Source organism: Gekko japonicus, unplaced genomic scaffold (assembly GCF_001447785.1).
Source record: "Gekko japonicus isolate JY-2015 unplaced genomic scaffold, Gekko_japonicus_V1.1 scaffold309, whole genome shotgun sequence".
NCBI classification, from domain to species: Eukaryota; Metazoa; Chordata; class Lepidosauria; order Squamata; family Gekkonidae; genus Gekko; species Gekko japonicus.
Genome location: NW_015166430.1, coordinates 70,552 through 85,885, shown reverse-complemented (window position 1 = coordinate 85,885; position 15,334 = coordinate 70,552). Strand labels below are relative to the sequence as shown.

General features: G+C 45.2%; 1 protein-coding gene across 1 annotated transcript in view; it reads left to right on the top strand.

Moving 5' to 3' along the window:
• LOC107110958 (dimethylaniline monooxygenase [N-oxide-forming] 1-like) overlaps positions 1-15,334 on the top strand; it is a 24,787-nt gene that overhangs the window by 2,246 nt on the left and 7,207 nt on the right. The window contains exons 2-5 of the mRNA XM_015411817.1: positions 1,125-1,313; positions 3,812-3,974; positions 7,825-7,967; positions 10,891-11,090. Of these exons, the coding sequence (XP_015267303.1) occupies positions 1,125-1,313; positions 3,812-3,974; positions 7,825-7,967; positions 10,891-11,090 (695 nt within the window). The remainder of the gene's footprint in view (positions 1-1,124; positions 1,314-3,811; positions 3,975-7,824; positions 7,968-10,890; positions 11,091-15,334) is intronic.

Here is a 15,334-nt window from a genome sequence, read left to right as displayed (position 1 = left end):
CGGGAGCAAGAGATGGGAGCTCACTCCGTCATGCGGCACCAGGGTCTCGAACTGCTGAACTACCGACCTTCCACAGCCTGCAGTTCAGCATCTTAAAACCACTTGAGCCACCGCAGCTCTGTAGGATACTTATCAAGCTACAATTCTGTTATACATCTTAGTATATGTGTCTGTAGTTTCTGGTCATTTTTTTGAAAAAAAATACTGTAGTTTCTGTTCTTTTTGTTAAAATGCTGTATTTTTTAAAAAGCTGCTATTCTGGTGACTTTGAAGTCTCTGTCACACCATGCACAGCCTTTTCGGGGAGAGGAGCTCACTCCATCATGCGGCACACTCAGGTCTCAAACTGCTGAACTACCAACCTCCAACAGCCTGCAGTTCAGCGTCTTAACCACCTGAGCCACCGCAGCTCCGTAGGATACTTATCAAGCTACAATTCTGTTATACATCTTAGTATGGATGTGTCTGTAGTTTCTGTTCTTTTTTTAAAAAATGCTGTATTTTTTTTAAAAAGCTGCTATTCTGGTGACTTTGAAGTCTCTGTCACACCATGCACAGCCTTTTCAGGGGGAGGTCAACCCACTAAGGCAGTGGTTCTTAAATTTTTTGACGTGTGACCCATTTCTCTACTCACTGTGCTTTTCAAGGTCCACCTGCGAGATGACTCCACGCTACTTTTCCCTTTTCGAAAATTAAATGCAGGAATCTCATATCAATTAACACTGAGCGAGTTCATCATTTATTTTTAATTAGCAATCAATTAGCAGTCCAGTAATTTATTCACAATACTGAGCAGCAGGCTGAATTTTGTACGCATTCGGCACATTATACAGAGGCAACCCTACTGGTAAATTTGCCATTGAGCCTCCCAAAGATTTCTCTCCCAAATCATCTTGCATCACCTCCTCCCTCTTGGCCTTGTGATTTACCTGTATTTCAATTAATTTTTTAAAAGTGATTTACCTGCATGAGAGTCATGACCCACTTTGGGGTTCTGTCCTTCAGTTTGAAAACCACCGCAATAAGGAAATCCATAACGTTAAAACTGTCTTTTGGGATCTCCCTAAAACTATGATTAAATAAATCGTGATATGAGTCTTTTTGTGCTCCTGTTTTGTGGGCAGGAGTATGTGGAGGAGGGAAGACCCAGCACCTACAAATCTATGGTCAGCAACACTTGTAAGGAGATGTCAGCCATGACAGACTGTCCCTACCCAGAAGATTTCCCAGTCTTTTTACCCAACGCTAGGCTCCTGGAATATCTGCGTCTGTACACAAAACACTTTGATCTCCGGAAGTATATTCAGTTCCAGGTAAGTTATCGTGGCTTCGCATCAATTCAAAATTGGAATCGAGTGTATTTAAAAAATAATAATAATCAGTACGTTTAGATGTTTGTACCCTAGTTTATTGCAACTCAAACACAAAAAGTCTCTGTCCCAGATGACTGGAAATGTCATCCTAATTAGAGTAACACCCTTCTATTGACTTCTATGGCCTTAGAAGGACTGCACTGCAAATTTTGCATGATTGCTGTGCATTTAATACATACTACAAATTCCTGGAAAAATACTTTCAGTGAGCTGAGCTGGTCCAGCAAAAAAAATCCAAAAACAAAAGCTATGGGGTACCTTTTATTAAGACCAAACAAAAAAATGCTCACCTGCCGTATTTCCCGGTCTTTTTACCCAACGCTAGGCTCCTGGAATATCTGCGTCTGTACACAAAACACTTTAATCTCCGGAAGTATATTCAGCTCCAGGTACGTTATCGTGGCTTTGCATCAATTCAAAGTTGGAATCAAGTGTAATCTTTTTAAAAAAAATCAGTATGTTTAGATGTTTGTACCCTAGTTTATTGCAACTCAAACACAAAAAGTCTCTGTCCCAGATGACTGGAAATGTCATCCTTATTAGAGTAACACCCTTCTATTGACTTCTATGGCCTTAGAAGGACTGCACTGCAAATTTTGCATGATTGCTATGCATTTAATACATACTACAAATTCCTGGAAAAATTCTTTCAGTGAGCTGAGCTGTTACAGCAAAAAAATCCAAAAACAAAAGCTATGGGGTACCTTTTATTAAGACCAAACAAAAAAATGCTCACCTGCCGTTTTGTGTCATTTTTGTTGCTCCTTTCAAAAGATGGCTTTTGTTTTTGACTTAATTAATGCTGTTCTATCAAATGTTTTTTATCGATCACATGCAAACATCTTTCAGCATTTGTAAAAGTAGTCTTTTTATTCTGAGGAGCACTATCAGTTTGGTGTTTCTTCATTATTTAGAGGCACACTTGCTCTCCTTAATTATAGTGGCTTTTCTATGCAATTTTGTTGCTGTGAATTTTTACAATACCTTCAGCATTCTCCCGTCCTCCCACTTTGTTTCTTTGGACTCTTCCACATTCTCATTGTCGTTGCTTGTGTGTCCCTATTGCTGGGGGGGGGGGCTGTCTTTTCCACAGGTGTTTTGTTTTGCTCTCACTAGTGGTCAATTTGATATTGCATGAAATATGTCCAGCATATTTCCCTGCAGATTGAAACTACAGGTTTTAATGCTGGACATACAGCAATGTAATATTGAATTGACCACTAGAGTGAGCAAAAAATGTGCAGAAAACAACACCCCCCCCCGAAGCAATAGAGACACAGAAGCCACAAAAATTAGAATGTGAAAGAGCCCTTTGTCTCTGTGGAAGAGAGACAAACTGATGAAATTCGGCCTGACCTAGAAGATAGGCTATACATACCCTCCTCAGTTGACAAGCGCAAGCATTCAGATCTCCTAAGGGAGATCTGTCTAAATCTGGTTGTTGTTGCACAGTTTCTCCTTCATACCACAATGAATGCCACAATGCAGAATGCAAAGTATTCCCAGACTTGTGGTAGAAACACACTAATCTTAAAAGTAATAATAATCAGTGATCTAATTGTCATACCTGCCCTATATCTTAACCACCATCTTTAAAAACCACTGCCATGTTTTCCTTTGACTAAATTTGACATGGTCTTAAAATGAAAATGAAACTTAAAAACTGTGATCATAATAGGATGTTGCAGACAAACTTTGCATTCTTCCAGCTAGGCCATTTAAACCTGGCTGGAATTTAGGCCTGTGAGGAGGTGGAGATTAGAGATTTTACAAGCAAGCCGGGCTGCCTGTTTGGAAAGCACTTTCATAGAGTGGAGCTCACTGAATGATCAAACAGTGGACTCATGTGATGTTTCTGCTGCGGAATTTGCCCTGGAGAAGATAATAGAAACAGGTTTTGAGCCAGCTACTAATAGAAGTGGAGAAATGATGTGGCTTCGACTGCCAAGAGGTGGGATTGCCACACAGAACTTTGAATGGATGGAGAAGTTGACAGTTAGAAATTCAGAGTGACCATATGGACACTTATTTGACCTAAGCACTTTTTTCATCGTAGAGGAATTATATGTATTGTAAAGTTTTTAAGTGTCGATTAGTGTTAAAAATCTTTATAGTAGATACGTAAAGATTTCCATAAAATAATATCTTAGCAATGTCACAGTCGTTTGTATAGTTTGTATTGGTTGTTTAGACCTCCTGTTATGGCAGGAGGCCGAACTCCAACAAGCCCCGCTTGGTGGGAGGAAAGTAAAATTAAAAACAGTGATGTTGCCAGTGTTGCTCACGTCACTTCTGGGCGATACATACGGTAGTTCTAGCAACTGCCAGAAATATGCTTGTGCCCTTAGTAAAAAAACAGATAACTAAATCCAGTTGCGCGCATTTGTGGGCTCACGGCTTTCTGGACTCATCGTCGCCGTTTTCTCAAAACGTTTCAGACTACAGTGATCAGCATAAAGAAGTGCCCTGACTTCTCCACCAGCGGCCAGTGGGAAGTCGTCACGGAGACGGATGGGAAGCAGAAGTCGGCCATCTTTGATGCTGTGATGGTTTGCATTGGTTACCTCACTGAACCCTCCCTCCCCCTCGACTCTTTCCCCGGTACTGCCGATGCTGTGTTTCCCTCTACTTAGTGCCGACATTCATAAAGCTCTTCCATGTGTCTGGCAAAAAGAATAACAGAGGCATCCACATGTTGTTTCCATCTGTTACATCCAATGTTCCCTCTAAGCTGTGGAGTCTAGTGAGCAAAAATTCTACTTTGTGAGTTACTGGCATTAAAGTTGTGAGCAAGCAATTTGGCTCCTGCATAAATTAGTTTGCTCTGGAGCCCCATCCTTCCTGAGCAAAGACAAAAATGTGTGAGCTGGAGGCTGAAAAACTGTGAGCTAGCTCACATGAACTCAGTTTAGAGGGAACACTGGTTACATCCTCTTACTCAAGGATGTTTTTGTCTTCCTAGAAGAGGCCTTTTGAAGTGTGGATTGCTTATAGGCAATGTTGTATATACATTTCTTCCAGGACTGCGGTCCGAAGTTGTTGACAACGAGTTTGTATTAACACTTTATGGTGTGGACGGAGTGTCTCATGTTTTGAGTATGCGTCCATTACAAAGAATAGCTACGTACAGAAAACTTGCATAATGGAAACAAATACCATTGGGACTGACATAAAATTTGTTTTCTACTTGCAGGGAGATTTTTTTTTTAATGGGGAGGAGGAGTCACTCATGCGAGTCCCTCTGTCAGCTGCCTGAAATAACAGTCCAGGAGCCATTTACATGTTCCATTCTTATGGTGGTGGAAACAGCCATCACGTCACAACCAGTTTATATCAACCCCCGAGGATTTCCAAGGCAAGAGGTGAACAGAGGTGGCTGACAATGGCCTGCCTCTGCGTAGCAACCCTGGACTTCCTTGGCGGTCTCCCATCCAAGAACTAACCAGGCCCAGCCCTGCTTAGCTTCCAAGACTTGACAAGAGCGGGCTAGCCAAGGCCTCAGTTTGTGTATATGAGTTCTGTTCTAGGGCATCAGAATAGATACAATATGCAATGGGATATTGGGGTTGATCCAACTATCCACCAAGGAGCATTCCTCTAGCCCACTGTGTGACACGGACTGGATGGGCCATTGGCCTGATCCAACGTGGCTTCTCTGATGTTCCTAAGGCTCCTTCCTCCAACTTAAGAAGCTCTTCCCCCAAGGAAAGCTCCACAGGCGGGATGAAAGCTTCAGACTTTGTTCAGTGGAGTGGTGGGGCAGGAGAAGGATCCCCCTGCAGTGTTGACACATTATGACGAGCAGAAGCTGCTAGTACTCGCAGCTGATGCCTCTCTGTTTGGGGTGGCCACTTGATGCCGGACGGCAGTGAAGCCCCAATTGCTTTTTATTCGAAATCATTATCTGCAGCGGAAAAGAATTACGCTCAGATTGATAAGGAGGGGTTAGCACTGGTATCAGCGGTAAAAAAGTTCCATGATTTTTTGTATGGGAGGAAGTTTCTCTTGGTGACGGACGACAAACCGCTGTTAGGAATCTTTGCCAGAACAGCTTTTGCATCGAAGCTGTTCCACTTTTAAACTCTCTTGGCTAATGTAGCCACGCCCTACTATACAATATCAACCTATGAGGTTGCAGAGATAAGGTCCAATCACATTAGTTCCCGCTTCTGGAACTAGGCGTTGGTGATTGGTCAGCTCTTCCTGGGCTACCAATTACAAGTGAGGGATTTGGATCCCAGCCCAGGACGAAGCTTCACATGGTTTTTCAATCACTGCGTTTTATACATACATTGGGTCAGATTGAATACACCACACACACCCCCAATAAATGGGGAGCAGTGAAGGTGGCATGGTTGGGCTCCCTGTTAGTTCCTGCTGCCGCGTGTAGCCCTTCTGAAGGGGCACAGACCCCCTGAAAGGAGGGCCCAGTATAAAAGAAAACCAGTTATCTTGGCTGTATCTACTAAATCCCGCAGCTGGAGAAAGAACTGGATGTTTCCCACACAAACGGGTCTCCTCGTTCCTTCATGGCTTTCTTTCATTTCCACAGGACTTTTTCTGTACAAACGGGTCTCCCTGCTCCTGCATTTGTATTTCTCCACCTCTTTCACTCTTTTCCGCAGTGGTATTTTCAGTCCGAGATGCAAAAACAAAGTTTGTCCTCTCTTGCTGAACAGCATCAAACTTCCCTGTTTCCAGGAATTCCCTTGCTGCACCACAAAGAGGGAGCAAAGTTCGTTTTTGCTCCTCGGACTAAAAATACCTTGGTTAGTCATGAACTTTTATTCTGATGTATATAAAACATCATGGAACAAGGTTAGGAGTGTTTACATGATTTCATTATAAAATTACAAGCCATCCAAACTTTCTACCCAGTCTGATCTCGTTACTGATTACAATCGTTTGGCTTAAAAAAAAAAAAACCCACACGCCTTTTAAATTTGTGCTTCCCCTTTCTCTGATGTCTTTTCCTCTCTTTTTTGTTCCGGACTCTTACTTTGCATTCCTGAAACTCATGACAACTAGAAATCGCATCTGTACTTACTGGGGTGGGGGTGGGGATCAGAAATTGAAACTCTGAAAAGCAACAGGTGACCCAAATGTCAGTCTTTTTCTCGTGGCTCACAAGCAAAGGGATTGAATAAAGTTTGAATCAGTAGCACCTTAGAACCAACTGCACAGTTAGGATCTATGAACAGTTAAGGAATAACTAATCTGTGTTAAGCAATTGAGTGTACTGACTCTAGTTTAAGAACAGAAGAAATGCGTTGCTACATCAAACCAACATAACATATCCCAGCATTCATTTCTAGAATGCAAGCAAGCAGCACTAAGTGATACTACAAAAGTCTAAACGTTTTTCCCAGGGGTGTTTCTTCCTCCCCCCCACCCCTGCAGCCCTGGTCAAGTTTGGGGAAGTACGTGGAAGTTGCCGGAAACAAACACAAACACACACACAGGACTCTGCTCGCAGGTCATCACACCATGCCTGATTCGGACTTTAGTAGGGAATAAACCCTGCTTCCCCCGGGGCAGCCAGCGTGGCATTATGGACAGAGTGTTGGAGTACCAGAATACCAGAATATTTATTGTGTATATAGCCAAAGGCCATCACAATACAGGGTAATAAAAAGAAAGAAATTCTAATCATACATATTTGCAGGGCTTTTTTTGTAGAAAAAGCCCAGCAGGAACTCATTAGCATAATTGGCCACACCCAACAGCAGAAACTCATTAGCATATGAGGCCACACCCCTGACAGCACAGGTCATTAGCATATGAGGCCGCACCCCTGTGTTACCAGAAGTGTGCTCATCCAGCCACACCCACCCTTTGCTTCTTATTCTGTTTACCTTGTTTGTTGTCAAAACCCAGGGCCTTTTTTTGTAGCAGGAGCTCCTTTGCATGTTAGGCCACACACCCCTACTGTAGCCAATCCTAATGAGTTCCTGCTGTTGGGTGTGGCCTATTATGCTAATGAGTTCCTGCTGGGTGTGGCCAACTCGACCAATTTCTGGTTGTCCATTCCTGTGCGTTCCTGCCCAAAAATAGCTTTGCATATTTGGGAGAGTGTCAGAGTAGGTTCCTGGGAAACCCAGGTCCAAATCCCTGCTTCTTCCACGGAAGCCCACCGGGTGACCTGGAGCCCGTCTTGCTCTCACCATGAACCAGCTCACAGGGCAGTTGTGAGCACAGGGAGGAGGGGCAGGCAACTTTTCTAAGGGGCTTTTGGGTCCTAGCTGGGGAGGAGGACAAGATACAAATAACAACAAGTGCAAAGACATGCCTGCTTGTTTCCTGCCACGCCAGCCGTGTCTCAGGCCTTCCTCTGGTACGAGGTGAAGATTCTTCCACTGTGACTGAGCTCAGGGGCCGGATACATGCTCAGGGGTCTTCTTACCCGGGTTGAGCTGCACATGCTTCAAGTTTCCTTCTTGTTTCTGCACAGGCATCGACAAGTTTCAGGGGCAGTATTTCCATAGCCGGGAATACAAAACCCCAGACATATTCGCAGGTAAAAAAGTCCTTGTGGTCGGCATGGGGAATTCGGGAGTCGATATTGCCGTGGAAGCCAGTCGCATAGCAAAAAAGGTACATTTCTCCTCAGTCACTTTGTGCTTTGGGAATGGGCTACACTACGTTCTACCTACATTTGGAAAAGAGGATCAGAGTTCCACTTCCATGTTCACCACGGTGTCCCCCAAGCAATCCTGCATTAAAATCGGATTCAACCTTCTTTCTAATCCAAGGTTTCCCCCCATTCTGCAGTAAAATAGAGTTCAACCTGCTGTTTCCCTGGGTTATTTGGATGCTGTTTGGCTGTGGACTTAAATTGCCTTGACTCGAACACAGAGAAAATCCGGAATGGCCGGCAAATGCGGAAAGGACCGAAGCCACAGTTAGAACTAGGCTCCTCAACTGACTAGTCCTGGTGGCAAATTCCCTGCCCTAATCCCAATCTCCTGCCTTGAAGAATTTGAGGAGCAGGAGAAAAGATGCCTCTAGGAATTCCTCTTAGTCTCTATGGTGCTTACCATAGAGCTTAGGGGAAATCACTAGCGCATCACCTGGAAGTTACTTCACATCCTCCCTAAACTCCATGCTCCTCAAACACCACCACCAGAATCTCCTGGCATCTGCCTAGGCAGTGTTATGAGCCCTAGTTTCAACAAATATCGGGGTGGCCAAACTTGCTTAATTTAAGAGCCGCAGAGAGGGGGAGAAAGAAAGAAAGAAAGAAAGAAAGAAAGAAAGAAAGAAAGAAAGAAAGAAAGAAAGAAAGAAAGAAAGAAAGAAAAGAAAAGAAAGAGATGAGGGAGAGAGGAATAGAGACAGAGAAGGGATTTAAAGAGACAGATGCCTTCTCCATGCCAACCCAGCCAACCAGTGTGGCAGTGTGACACGACTTGGAGAACACATTAGATGGGGAGGGAGGGGAGAAAGAGAGAGAGAAAGAAATATGGAAATTTGGCAACTAACTTTAAATGCGTCCTCCAAGCCACCCCCACCATGGCCCCACACCGGCTGGCTTAGCTTGGAGAAGGGATTTAAAGAGACAAATGCCTTCTCCAACTCAGCCAGTGGGGGGAGCACATTGAGAAAGCATTTAAAGTAAAAGTTGCTTTCTTTCTCTGCTTCCCTCCACCTCAAGCCTACCCAGGGAGAGGAACACTGGCTGTGGAAGGGAAGACTGATTGGGGAGACATGCCTCCCCTTCACTTCCTCAGCCGCCCTGCTGGGAGCCGCAAAATATATGTGAAAGAACCACATGTGTCTCCCGAACCACAGTTTGGCCACCCCTGACCTATATGGAAGTCAATTCAAAATACACCCACCAGGGATAGGTTTTACTGTGTTAATTTGCAGCTGCTGCTGTCACTGTTCCTTACAAACAGCTCAAACTGTAAAAGTTAATGTGTAATTGCGCAGAACAAATTCCTTCTGTTTTGAACGGTAATGACTTTTTGAAAGAGCCGGTCCGTTAATATGTGCGATCGGAACCCCTGGGAGAGTTTTGTGGCAGACGGGCTTCAGAATTGGCCCGATACAAACTCCACCACATGTTTCCTTTTGTGTGTTCTTAGCTCTTCCTAAGGAACACGTGAAGCAAAGTCAGGGTTGTAGCCAGGATGGGGCCAGGTGGGCACCCTGCCCCACAGATACTTTGTCTTAAAATAACTCCTTTAAACTTGTGGAAGGAAGGCTTCCTTGTAAAGATGGAGAGTTTGTTTTCAGAACAGGAGGATTTTGCAGTTAAAATGTTGGTGACTAGATCTTTCTCACAAGTTCTCCAGACCCCACCCAGATATCCATCTTGTTCTGCCAGTCTAAGGCTCCGATCACATGTAGAAGTTGCCGCGGGATACTTACGGATGCCAGGTGGATCTTAAGGGTGCGATCAAATGGGCACATCTGGCAGGCGTCGTGCACCCGTTGCCAGCCCATCGCGTCCGGCCAAAGATGAGCAGTTAAAAGCTGCCGGTGAAAGTGCAGTAGCTAACACTTCCGACGGGCCATAGATGGACATCCTCCGTCTGATCACTCCAGCAGCTCCTCTCACTGTGTTGCGGTGCGCCGGAAACGCGCGCTGACGAACTGAAACCCGATTCCCATCTGATCGCATCTGGTCGGGTCAATGTGTACTTCCTGTTTTCTGACAGCGGCACAGATTTAGTCTAATTTACACTGATCTTTGTTATCATTTGTGGATTAGCCTTGCCAAGGCAGGGGAACCCCCGCCGAAACGGCCTCCAATCCGCCGCCGGGGATCGGGCTGCCGGGGGGAGCCCCACCCCTGAAATGGCGGAATCAGGCCCACGCCCCCAGCATGATGACATCACCCGGAAGTAACGTCATCACGCCGGGGACATCACCGGGCAATGCTCTAGCAGTCGCCCAAAAAACAAAGAGTCCCCCGCAGCCCTATTGTGGATTGTAATGTTTGGTGGCAGGAGGTTTATAAGCACGTGCAGTGGCTGTGCAGCATTTTCTTGGTCAAAGAAAATGCTGTTTCTTGGCAGAACCCCCTCTGTTTCTATGCCACCAGTTTTTACCACATTCTGTCAGACTTCCAGGTTCACCAAGAAAGTGTGTCTTTTTGTCAATAGACATTTTCTGGACTAACGTCCAAGGCAAGATCTTTTTGCTATTGCTTCACATAATTTTTATTTAGTTTACACTCTGAAACTCATTTAAATCTACGGTCTGGCATTTATGTGTTTTGGCTGTAGCTTGTCATCAGGCACTGCTGTGTTTTGTTTGGTGTGGTGGTTAAGAGCAGTGGACTCTAATCTTGATAACCGGGTTTGACTCCCCACTCCTCCTCCACATGCAGCCAGACCGTGGGCAGTCACAGTTCTCTCAGAGCTCTCTCAGCCCCACCTACCTCACAGGGTGTCTGTTTTGGGGAGGGGAAGGGAAGGAGATTGTAAGCCGTTCAGAGACTCCGAGTGGAGGGTGGCGTATAAATCCAGTCTCTCCTTTTTCTTTTGACGATCTTCTTTGTTTCTTCTAGGCGATGATCAGCACGGGCAGAGGCGCTTGGGTGATAAGCCGCGTGTTTGACGACGGCTACCCATGGGACATGGTGTTCCTCACTAGGTTTATGAACATTGTCCGGAATGCCCTCCCCAGTCGCGTAACGGGCTGGCTGCTTGCATCCCACTTGAACCAGCGGTTTAACCACGCGAACTATGGGGTGGTCCCAAAGGAGAGGTACTTGGGGCTAAACTGGAGGTTGACATGGGAAAAGAAAAGAAAGCCAACAGAAGTATAGCATATATGTGTGTATAAAAAATGGAAATGTCTACGCCATATTCAGAAAAGTAAAATCAGCACATTAACCAAAGGGCTCGGGCTGCCAGCCTCCAAGCGGGGCCTCACGTTCTCTCAGAATCACAACTGATCTCCCAATGATAGTAATCAGTTCCCCCCTTTGCAAAGCAGCCATTTCAGAGGGTGAACTCTGTGTAGGGTTGGCCGGTCACCAGGTGGGAAGTAAGTTATACAAAAGATCGAACCTTGCATAAATAACAGGGGGGGGGATTTTTTGCTCCCCAATGGGGAATTTTTTATTGCATTTTTATTAAGACTAAAAACTATAACAGAAATGAGGGAGGGGACTACATTTAAGAGATAAAGAAAAGATACCCACTACTGACTAAAAACCCAGGAGAGGAGATCATCAAATTAGCTTAAATATACGCTATCTCTTAATCACGCTAGTACCATTATGAATTGAGTTACATATCATTTTATCTCTTTCAAAACTTAAACTTAACTGTTAACAGGTAAGACCCCTCAGCATCTAGTTTCAATACTTTCAAAGGCACAATTCAGAGTCCTTCAGCCTTCATTTTCCCTTTCCCTGTCTCTTCCGGAATTTATAAGGACTTTTAGGGGCTGCTGCCCCTTTCTCTGATAGAGAGTCCTCTCCAGAAGACCCCGAGTCCAGCTCACCACTGGACTTACTGTTCGTCCCTTCTTTTTCTTCCTCTTCTGGCTCTCCCAACTGGATTCTCAAAAATTCCTGTGCTTTCTGCACAGAGTCAATCTTCTCTTTTTTGTCCTTGATTTTGAAGGTGACGCATTCTGGAGTTAGCCATCTATATCCAATTGCATTTGTCTGAAGAAAAAGAACTAAGTCTTTGTATTTCTTCCTCCGTCTTATTTCAAATGGAATGTCTTTTAAGATCCTGATAGTATTGTCTCCATCTTTCACGGGTGTTCCAGATGCCGCTTTCAGGATTGCATCCCTCACATGCCTCTTCGAGAATCTTATCACTATTTCCCCAGGCAGATTATTTTTCTTTATATATTCAGAATATGACCTATAGGCCACATCCATATCACTCAGCAAAGATTCCGCCTTCATATCCGTCACTGGGGCCAGTATGTCACTCATCATTTCCTTTAGATTCTCTCCCTTAGTCTCTGGAATGCCCTGGAAGCGAAGAATCAAATTAGCCTTTTCCATTTGTAATTGCAGCAACTGTTCTTCTGTGGAGATTTGCTTCTTTTCCAGTTTTTGTACTTTCTTCTTCACCTTTTGGGCAGTGACTTCCACTTCTTTCACCTTCTCAGCTGTTTGATTCATCATTTTAAGCGTCTCATTCAACTGTGTTTGCTGAGTGGTGATGCATTGGTTCATTGTTGACAGCTGCTCCCTGAGGTTACTCATCTGATCCAGCAGAGGGCGCATGGATTCCGCTAATGTCTTTGCCAGCTCGTTGTTTCCTTCCGGTCTTGGACTCTCCGTTCCTTTCGCTTTTAAAAGTTTCTCTTTCTCCGTCCTCTTCCCCGCCATCTTTAAGGATTGTTTACTTTCGCAAATATTTTAAAAGTCTCTGAATATGCGCTTATATGCTCAAGCTCGCCTTGGTAAGTCTTTCTTAACAGTTTTCTTCACTTTCTCTTCCACTCCCCCCCTCCAATTCGCTTAAAGTTCATGCGCATGGGAGGCGTCCCTCCCCCCCTCGCCTCACTTTCTGTTCCATGGGGTGGGGAGCTATCTTTTCAATTTAACCGGTACGCTTTAAATGAACTCACATTCATAATTGGTCCTCAGACCTCGTTTTAGCTCCATTTCCGTGCTCGATCTCCTGCACTTGCCCCGGTTAGCATCACTTAGTTCCATTCGGCCACACAGCATGAAGAACCTTCAGGACAGAGAGGCGCCTCAATTCCCTGGCATCGCGCTGGCGAAGAGGCGAACTCTCGAGAATCCCATGGCCAGCGACCCTTCAACTGGGTCTCTGGGGGGGTAACAATCCTGCGCACACACACCCTTCTGCTGGTGTGCAGCTTCACCCCCGGGAGTTCCGGGAGGTGAGTCTGCTACCACACCACCATCAACCGGAAGTCCAATAACAAAAAATATTCAGCAGTCAATGAGCATGGTAATCTGAACCTATATAAAGGGTGTAGTTGATCAAAAATGCAATATGATACTCAGAAATTCAAACATACATGGTCCAAATGCACAAACAACCTTCAGGAATAGTCCAAGTGACATTCCTCAAACAGTGACAAGTCCAAATATCAATGTTTATAATTCCTCTTCGAAGTTTTTCAAAGAGGAGTTATAAACATTGATATCTGTTTATTTGGACCATGTATTTTTGAGTTTCTGACTATCATATTGTATTGTTTATAAACTACACTATTTATATAGGTTCAGATAATCATACTCATTGACTGCTGAATGTTTTTTGTTACTTATGCATGGTTTGATTTTTGTGTATCTTTTATGTCGTTTACTCCCTTCGGTGCTTCTCTGCTGTTTGGGTTTCTCACCACCGACCGGGTGGGGGCTGGGGATCTCCCAGAATCACGACGGATCTCCAGAGTTCATAAATGGCTTATTCACTTATTATTTATTTATTTGAACCATTTACTCCACTTCCCCTGCAGACAGTGGCTGTTTTGGAAGGCCGACTGCATGCCATGAGACCCTGCTGAGGTCCCCCCCTCCCTAAATGACAGTCTCCACCCTCAAATCACCAGGCATTCCCAAACCCCCGGGGCTGGCAACTCTAACGCCCATGCTAAGTCCCCTCCATCGACTCCATCCTCTTAAGGCTCTGCTTGCAAATCTCCAGGAATCTATGAATCCAGGGTTGGCAACTCTTCCAAGTGCCCCACTGAAGAAAACAGTCTGAGGCGAAACGTTTTGGTCCCTCAGGGGAAAAATCTGACTCCCCTCCCCGATTAACAAGGGAGACAATTCATCCAGAAAGCAATGGCCTTTCTTGGTTGTTGCTTTTTCCTTTTGGTTAAATTTGTTTAATGTATCCATACGAATCTTAGGCGCTGCCTCAGAAGTCAGAGAGTGTGGTATACAAATCTTTTTAATCCAGTTCTCCTGTGTGAGCCTCACTGCAAGGCCTAAGAGCTGCAAGTGCTCCATTTCAGAGAGGCTGGTACACAACTCCCTGATACAGGATTGTCAGTTCTGGGTGGCAATTACCTGCAGATTTTGGGGGTGGAGCCTGGGGAGGGTGGGGTTTGGGGAGGGGAGGGACCTCAGCAGGGTACAATGCCATAGAGCCCACCTTCCAAAGCAGCCGTTTTCTCATGGGGAACTGATCTCTGTCAGCTGGAGACCAGTTGTCTCCAGTCCCCACCTGGAGTCTTGCTACCCTGCCCTGGTGTCCTCTGCCAGGGAGATGGGCCTCTCTCTCTCTGCCACTCTTACTCTACCACCTTGAGGAGGCTGTCACATCTTGCCATACAGAGATGCTCACAGCTGCCTGTGTGCATTAAGGAGAGGGTTTCAAACAGGGCAAGGCCACAGACGTCATGCTTAGGGATGTGATTTGTATGGGTTGTAGCCAGTGTTCCCTCTAAGCTGAGTTAGTGTGAGCTAGCTCACCGTTTTTTAGCCTCCGGCTCACGCATTTTTGCGCCACACTTACTCCACCGCCCTGAGGAGGCCGTCACATCTTGCCATACAGAGATGCTCACAGCTGCCTGTGTGCATTAAGGGGGGGGGGGTTCAAACAGGGCAAGGCCATGCTTAGGGATGTGATTTGTATGGGTTGTTGTAGCTATAATTGATCAGGCAACAAAAATGAAAAACACATCCAGCTATGGGGCAGTGGCTTTTCTCAGGACCCATCTCTCCCTGGACCCTCAGACAGTGTTTTCTAGTATGTTTCACTAGAGGCTTGAATTCTTTGCTCTGCTTCCCATGTTGTTGTTTTTTTAACAGATGCAGGGGAATTAACCTGTGATCACTTTGACATGTACAGAAATATAAAAATTATGCCTTCAACTAGGGTGAACTTGTGAGGACTCACAGGGAGAAAAGCATATCTGTCCCCATCCATCCACTGGTCCTCCGCCCCACACGGTCCCTGTTTCCCCCCTCCTTTCCTGCCACAGCTCCTCCCCTTTCTGCTTCCTTCTCCCCCCCCCCCCCCTTCCTTTTTTCCCCCCTCCCTTCTTCTTCCCCTTTT